This window comes from Strigops habroptila, chromosome 2, assembly GCF_004027225.2.
Source record: "Strigops habroptila isolate Jane chromosome 2, bStrHab1.2.pri, whole genome shotgun sequence".
Lineage (NCBI taxonomy): Eukaryota > Metazoa > Chordata > Aves > Psittaciformes > Psittacidae > Strigops > Strigops habroptila.
The window spans coordinates 41,851,708-41,860,497 of NC_044278.2; the positions used below are offsets into that span (position 1 = coordinate 41,851,708).

An 8,790-nucleotide genomic window follows, 5' to 3' on the forward strand; every position below is an offset into this window, starting at 1 on the left:
CTTTCTTCGTGTAATGTCGTTATTGTTAACACTTTTCCTTGCTATCCGGTGGAGAAGTGCCACTTTCGGAAAATAAACAAAAATGTATGTTTAACAAAAAAAGAAAAGAAAGAAAAGAAAAAGAGCGAAGGAACGGCAGCCCGAGAGGGGAGCCCGGACCCTGCGGGGCGGCCCGGGGCTAAGCCCCGCCGGGGCGGCCGGGGGCTACCTACCGCCCCCCCGCCTTCCCACCGCTGGGGCCTGGCGGGGCGCGGGTGGCTCATGGACCGGGGCGGTTGCCAGAGCGGGGGGCCGCGGGGTCCCGCTGGGCAGGGCATTCGCCGCTAGCGGGGCCGAGGGCTCCCACGGCGGTACCTGCCCGCTCTCCGCCGTGCGGGGCCGTGTCCCCCCGGCGGGGCCGGGGCCGCCGCTCGGGCCAGAGACCCCCACGCCGCGGGAAGCCGCCCCACGCACCCCCCGGGCGGGGATGGGGCAGGCCCTGGTCCCGCCGCTGCCGAAAGCCGGGGGGGACACGGCATGCTAGGGATTTGGGGGAACGTTTTGCTTGGCTCCTGCACCCCTCCTGGGGGGCAGGAAAGTTTCTCCGCGCCTGTTCCTTGTCTCTGCCAGCCCCGTTCTTCCCGAGATGAATTTCGGTTTTCTCCCCACTTTCCGTTACCCCCCTTTTTTTCTTTCATTTTAATTTTCTTTCTTTTTTCTTTCTTTTCCATTTTTTGGGGATGTGCGCAGCTCTCTCCCCTGCCTCTTCCACGGAGCAGGACCAGAAACGCGTGAAACCCCGCGGAGAGCAGCGGCAAAACCCGCTCCCCTTCCCCGGGATGCCCCGATGGGCCCCGGTGCCCCGCACCAAGCCCCGTCCCCCCACGGGCGACGGGCGGCGGGCGTGGGGCCGGGCCGGGCCGGGCCCCCGGAGCGGAGGCTTGTCGTGGGGGTTTCGAGGATTTGGTTTAATAGCGGCACCGCTCCACAGCGGCAGCCGGAGGCCGGCACCGGGAAAGAGCCCGGTCCCCCGCGGCCCCTTGCACGCACCGAGGGGGCCGGGACCGGCCTGGCCCGGTCCGTCCCGTCTCTCCGGGTCGCTCCGCGGGGCGGCCTCGGCCCCGGGAGCCGCCGGGCAGGAAGCGCCGCCGTAGCCGGCACCGCCCGTGGGAGCCCGGGCGACCCTCCGCCGCGGCGGCCCCGTCACCCACGGCGGTTCGCACCCCCCCCAGCCTCCCCCCGAGGCATTTCTGAGTTGTAAAACCCACCATAGGCTTGGGGAAAATAGTCCATAGATACGGGGAAAATAAGGCTCGTTCCCGGGCCACGACGAACGGCGCGGACTGAAATATACATTTTTTCCTTAAAGAAAAGGGAATCATTATCAAGCCATTACGCATTAAGAAATGTCATTCAGTCATTTTTATTCTTTCCGCTGAAATCTTCGTAAAAGCCCGAATCATACTTCTGCAAGCGGCAATTTTGTTAATCCAGGGGGTTATTACTCTGGTCCCTTATTAGGATCTCTACCGCTGCCAAGCAATCCTATAACCCTCTCAAAAGAAGTTTACCTCCGTGTTATAAACCCAGTAGTGGTATTTATACTGCGCAATAATTAGTGTATTACCTGAAGGCGCTAACAGGTTCATTTTATCTCCGCGCAACACCCCCCCCCCACCCCCCCGTCTGCCCATAGAAAGCTTGTGCCTCCTCCGGCGCTGCTGGAGTGCCGAAGGGGGGCTGAAGGCAGGCTCGGAGCACTCTCCCCTTTCGCCGGGCCTTAATTCCCATCTCTTTCTGCTCTCATCCAATTAGTGCGGTGTATTAAGCGGTTTATCATCTCATAGTCAGCTATTGAGAGAAACAAGGCGAACACTTTGCAATAGAGCCTGCTCTCCTTTGACACCCTCAGGTACTTACATATTCCACTGTGCTATGAATAATAGAGGGAGAATAGAGCGCTAATTCCCTCATCAAAGAATGCCTTGTCTGCTGCTTTGCTCAACAACACCATTCGGATCAAAAGAAAAGCAATAAAGCTTAGCATAACAAAACGAAACCTACTTATTAGCTTAGTGGTTAAATTAATGCAGAGCCGCTGCTATTCAAACCCAAGGTTTGAAAACAGCCTCCAACCACCTGATAATGCCGCCTTCGGGATGGAGGAATTTTAATCGGAAATTTGAGGCTGGCGCAGATGAGTTAATCTATTAAACTGCTATAAGGGAGGCTGCGGGAGGACGGGTCCGGGAAGGGGCTCTGCAGAAGCCGGGGAAGGATGGAAAAGGGAAGAAGAAGAAGAAGAAGAAAAGAAGAAGAAGAAGGTGATGATGGGCTCCGCTCCCGCAGCAGCAAAAAGTCGTCTTTTTCTGTTGCCTCTGACAGGGGAAAGGGGGGGTTGGCAGAGCGACAGCCGTGTTTGCGGGTGGGAATTGGTTCTCCTATCACATATGGCATCAGCGAAACCTGGCTACAGGCTCCATACATCAACACTCCTCTTCCCCAACTGCAAATAAATACAAATAAACACAAACCTTAATTTTAACAGCCCTGGGGGGAGGCAGGAATGCGGGATAGGAGGGAAGGGAAGGCACTTCGGGCCGGATCAGCCTCAAGCCGCAGACCTGCACACTTCATTTTTCCCCCCAAATCGTTTACAGCTCCCGCATTTACCAGCTCCATTTAATATTAAACGCTGTAAAGATGATTTTGCGTTTCCCAGCCCTTCTCCGGGGCCAGGATGAGGCATGGTGCCCGGAGCTGATTAGGGGCGGGAGGGGGGAATCCACTTTCCTCCTTGCCAAGACTCCAGCTCCGCTCTGACGAACTCTCCTGAGAGAAATTAAAACTGGCCTTAATTCGGGGTACAAAGCCTCCCGGACTGCGGGGCCCCTCCGCCCTTGCCCCCAGCCGCAGAGCGGGGCTCCTCTGTGGCTGTGCGGGGGGAGCAGCCCCTTGCAGGGCCACTATATGCTGCTGCACCCTACACAATCATTCCACAACGCTCTCATTTAATCTAAACATCCCTAAACTTGCAAATTAACAGGCTCTTCAGCTGTAATTATACAGATACATACAAGTGCCACAGGGTCAGGTTATGCCATATCTATCCATTTTATTTGTATACCTAACGTTTGGAGGAGAAGGTCACACTTTCCGCTTTCCTAAGGCATTCTACCCAGTTAGTATCAGTAATATCTTCATAATCCTATTTGGCTTGGACATGGAAAACCTAAGAAACCCCGTGTGAAATCACAGGAAGCCAGAATCTTTCAAAGAGCTGCAACATCAACATGCCATCCAGGCAGCAACACCGTCTCTCCAGGACAAGCCTCCAAATAAAGTCTCTTGTACAATAACCCAACTAAACATGTTGGGAAGGAGTGAAAGCCTGCCAGGGGTGTAGGCCAGCATCAGCACAAAGCCAGGGACTGAGCAGGTTTGATTTCTCATGTGATGTGACTCAGTGGGAGTAAAAATGAACTAAGTAAGCCCGAAAAGTTGCTCAAAAGATGACTGTGTATTTAGGCATTACTCGTACTGACAGACAGCATCTTCTGATGCCATTTTAGGGACAAATGAATGTCATAAAATACTTCAACACAGACACATGTATCCCTTCGGTGCCCAACATGTTTGTGCTGATGCTCTTACTTTTTCTTCTTCAAGCGCCCTTTGCTAACAGCTGATCATCAATGGACACATGAGCACTTCTGTAAAACCAGGAAAAGTCTGGTGCAATCTGACCTAGCTTGGTGTATTTTCAGCAGTCAGATGATCAAGTCAGATTCTCTTTTACTAGAAAGCTTTATTTTTTTTCAAGTATTAAGAAAACTTCACATTTTTTACTGTAAAAGATTTAAGAGAAAATTTTTTATAACCTTACATGAATGTATCACATTGCAAACTTAACAGCGAGCACAACAATATTTTGTGTACAAAGATATGGACCCAAATTTATGCTCTTTTCTTGTCAGATCTGCTTGTCATTTTATTAAAAGTGAAAAATACAATTTGCTTATAAAACCTTTAGAAACTCCAATACAATAATTATTACAGAACAGAAACAATGATTCTCTACTCTCCTTTCCCCCATTATTGGTTACAATGCCATCGCAAACATATTTTTCCCCATGGGTTGCTTACTTTCAAATTCTTTGCATAGAAAGAAATGAAATACGGTTATATCCTGCATATGTATGAAACCGGGTTTGTACATGTACATGTCTTTACACCCAGATAGAAGTCTCCCACATAGCAAAATACAATGCGTGAAGAGAAAGACTTGGAAATGGTCCCTATTTTTAGCATCTCCAGGTTTCAGTCATTACCTTTAATAAATTTGAAAGCAAAGTGTCCTTACGTCTGTTCAGAAGGTGTTAGGACATTTAAAGGCATTTAGGTTTCGTATTGTTTTTAATTGGTATGTTTATGATCAGGAAGAAGATAAAACTGTGAAAAGGCAAAACATTAGTGCTCCTACTGAGACCTCGACTAACCTCTCTTCCTGAGAGCACCTCTACTAAATACCCTGGAGCAAAGTCTAGGATCACTTACATTCCAGCAACTCTCACTGGGAATTATCCAATTAAAGCAGCAATTCCCCCACCCCCTTTTCCCTCACAGGTCTATATACACAACAAAATATACTGCCAAACTCAACTGCTCCGTATTTTAATAACCCTGACTTCTCAGTGAAGAATGGAAGGTAAAACCACCTTGAGTATTTCATGACCACATGACTCACAAGTCCCATTTTCATCTTCCATTTTTCCTGCTCTGAAGAAACAAGATTATTAAAACATCATTGTGCACACTGAAATAGACTGTTGCTTTCGGGATCAAGACTGTTAAACAGGAACTAGCCTCTTGCCTCCCTCCATTTTTAATCAATCACTGTCTTTCATTATTGGAGTCTCCCACAGATCTTCCTATACTGATGGCGAAGAGTTTGCCAAGGTTCACTTCTGAGTAGCCACTTGTGGACAGACATTTGTCTACGGTGCTCTTCAGTCTTTTGTAGGCCTCAGAGACTTCCCTCCTGAGTGGCTTCTTCAAATACTCTGAAGGAACAAAGAAAAAAAAGCAGAGGATTAAATGACCACAAAAAGTCAGTACTTTTGCGTTCACTGCTACTGCAAGTCATGGTATTTGAAAATAAGAGATGAGTGCTGAGGCTAACAAAAATGACATTTACAAGCAAGCTCTTCCAACTTCTGCTGCCTTCCCCCGCCTCTCCCTGTACCGCACTGTTCCAGCCAGTGAGAGGCCATGGTGAACCTGCACATGGCCGTGAGGCTGAAGCTCCCTCAGCCCCACCGGTATGGGCGCAGTGGCTCATGCCAGGAGCTGGCATGAAGCACCGCTTGCCCAGCCACGTCACCCAACCGGAGTGAAATGGGGGTTCACTAAGCCACAGCAGAGAAAATAAGCGATGGCAGGGCTGGCTCTGAAAGGATCTCATTTAAAATGAGCAGCTGTCTTGGTGAGCGCTTGCAGAGATCATGGGGGTCTGAAGTAGGGGAAGATGCTGCCCAAGTTTGGCTTCAGGAAAGAAGGAAACCATGCTTCACTTTTCTCGTTCCTGCTGCTGCAAATACTGGCACTGGCACAACTTGGGACAGACTTATTACCCATCTTGTGCGTGCAGGAAGGAAATCATGATGCTCAGCACTACAGAGGTACTGGAAGGAAGAGGGCAGTAGAACAAACAGGGCAATTCCATGCTATCCTACCCTGAAAGAGAGAGAAGACGCCTGGTATCTCAACCAGGAGACATCAGGTTCACCTGATACATGACTGAAGACAGCCATTCCCAAATGTTTGATCAATAATACCTGTGAGGAAACGTCAGGAATGCGAGACATTTATTCGCCTGTATGTTTGTGTGTGTGCAAACTCATGCTCATGTGTTCAGCAGCGAAGCCCAAACTGTTCTTTTTTTTTTTCTTTTTTTTTTTTTTTTAATTTTATGCCATCCAAAAAAATCCAGGGATTTTGTTTGGGTGGTTGGTCCAGCTTTTGCTTTACGAAGGCTGTGGACGAAGATTAAAAGAGCAAAATACTGATCTACATCAATGCCAACCTGATGCAGATATGGTGCAGTTGTGCTCTTCCTTTCCAACCAGCTCCATGTTCTAGAAACATGAGCTCCTACCCAAAAGCCTGCATCTGCAGTTACACCTTTGAACATGCAGCGCTGGACAGTCTGCATTACTGAGCACACACGAAGAATATGCTGCAAAATGAGGTGCCCTCTCAGACAGTTTCCCCCATTAGGCTGGAGGGACTTCAGGTCAAGCAGAACTACAAGAAGATGGCACAGGTACCTAAAGGTCAAGCTTTCCAGACATTTAGGTGCAGCATAAGCATGTGTCTTGTGAGAAACCAACACAATCCTTCTGTTGCTCATAAGCTGTGCCTAAAAGCTGTTGTCTCATTTCTTCCTGTCACCTTCACAGCATTGGTACTGCCCTCCTCGTGCTTTGAACTCATAACAAAGGAGCCTCCATCCCCTCTTGAATGGCTTTTACTACATGGCACAAGTTGAGATGAAAAAACAGTTGTCTCTAAAAGCAGATGAGTTTCTTTAAGAGAAGGGTTTGGAGGAGAGGGACATGCTGGTTTTTTGAGCCCACCCGTGTGAGGGAAGAAATGATTCTTTTGCAGTGACTCCTGCAATGTGACAGAGATAAAGACATCCCATGGGACGCACCTTTGTCTCAGCAGCTATGGCAAGGACTGCTACATGAGAAGATTACAAGGAAGGGGGGCATAGGAACAGAAATAGCTATTACAATTTTGGTGTTTCTGAATTCCTCCTCCCTGAGGATTTATAACTAATTTTTTTAGAGCTTCAGATGTTTTAAGATGAGCTCAGAAGATTAACTACTGGATATGATACAAAGAGCAATGTTTTACTGAGCAATTGCCACCTGCTTAGGTTTTCCATGTTCTTCACAAAGTTCCACTGAACTCAATTGCTCTGCATGATGCTATCAAATCTTCAAAAATTAAATTAAAATTTAAATTAATGATGCCGGTTTGAGTAACTGAATATGTTGATTAAAAGCACTTTGGTAAGCACCTTTCATGCATCCTTGTGAAGAAGGTAGGTATTGTGCTGTCGTATTCAGATTTAGGTATTTATATTGCCAAGTTTGGGCAGTAAGCACACAGAGGAAGATGCATAATTAAAGATACCATATTCTCACCATTACCCAGACACTAATGGCCTCAGATCTTTTGGCAGAATTCACATTTCCTTAAACTACACCACCAATACAATAAAAACTTTGATTACAAGAATGTGTTCATTAACAGACTGAAGTCACTACAGCATAAACACATTTAATGATCCTGAAATTATTTAAATGTGGGGTTTAATTAGACAAACATTGAAAATTGCAATAACCAGATCCACAAAAACACCAAACCTACTTTGCCACAAATTCAGCACTAACTAGTTTATGCATTTCCAAGATAAATGACACAGTTAAGTGGGTTCACTTGCCACTGTGCACATGTTAGCAAAACCACACCTTTATACCAAGGAATGGTGGAATATACCATCCTCGTAGCGCCAGATGAGGCTAAAATAGTTTAAAGCTTCCTGGAGCTCAAGAGGGACCAAGGTGAAATGTATCAATGGGGAGAAACAGCTGGCACATGTGAACAGAACAGGAGGGCACATTAATCATGTGAACGATGAGGCAAACAATAAACCAGGACTGAAAGTAGAGAACAAAAATAGAGGCCCGTGTACAGCTCCAATGCAGGCTCCAGCCATCCCACTAATGGAGCGCCTAGCCCCCCACCCCCCCATTAAATCTAAACTTCAATTATACGCAATAACCTTTCTGACAGTACGCTTCAAACATTTCTTAGATGCAATTACCCTCGTAGAGGCAAGCACGAAAGGGTGGACTGAAAAAAAAAGGAGAAATATGAGGGGCCTCGTTGAAGTAATGAGGCCAATTTTAAGTTTCAATTATAAGAGAATGGGAGCCGGGAGCTCCGGGAGGAGAGGCAGGCAGCGGCTGTGTCTGCAGCACAGCCACACCATGTATTTGAATGACACAAGTGCATCTGATGACTGGGGAGAAGAGATTTAAAGAACTGTAGTAATACAGAGCAGGGGAAGATGAGAGAGGACACAGCTCCTGATGTGTTTACCTCCTTTGCTGATGGGATATTGACTTTTCCCACCAGGTTGGTTAGAAAGGGGACTATTTACGCTGCCATACAGCAGAGTAAGAATGACAACCAGCATCACTCTGCTCCTCTGAGTAAAAGACAACTGTGACCGTCGTATATCACACAGCCAGTCAATACCTTCGAGTTACCATACCATCCAACTTAGAGATGCATATAAAAGCTCCTACTTTCTTCCTAAATGAGAATTTAATCAATAATGCACCTAAGGCCTTCTGGAAACTAAACTATACAAACTGACTGAAATTGCCTTTCAGTTCTCAGTCGCATTCTGAAATAGTTCTACACCTATTATCACCCCATCATTGTTTTAATAATATCCAAGTTCAGCAGCAAGCAAATCTTTTAAGACCATCACTGTTGCAGAATGCACATATGGCTATACAAAAAGAGGTATACTTATACACATGCAGAACATACTAAAGATACTACCAGAACAAATGTACAAATGAAAAAATACAATTATTTTAACACAAATTGAACAAAAAAAAAGGGGGGGGTGTGTGGAAAGGAAGATGTGCTTCTGACTGTATGGAATCAAAATTCAGGTACTATATTCTCTAAAGTTAATAAATCACTGACTCTGGTAAAGATTTT

The 8,790-nt window shown here is 46.9% G+C and overlaps 1 protein-coding gene across 2 annotated transcripts in view; it reads right to left on the reverse strand.

Moving 5' to 3' along the window:
* Positions 1–3,767: 3,767 nt before the first annotated feature.
* POLA1 (DNA polymerase alpha 1, catalytic subunit) overlaps positions 3,768–8,790 on the reverse strand; it is a 193,338-nt gene continuing 188,315 nt past the window's right edge. For both annotated transcript variants that reach the window (XM_030476397.1, XM_030476396.1), the window contains exon 37: positions 3,768–5,042. In XM_030476397.1, the coding sequence (XP_030332257.1) occupies positions 4,873–5,042 (170 nt within the window). In that variant the 3' untranslated portion in view covers positions 3,768–4,872. The remainder of the gene's footprint in view (positions 5,043–8,790) is intronic.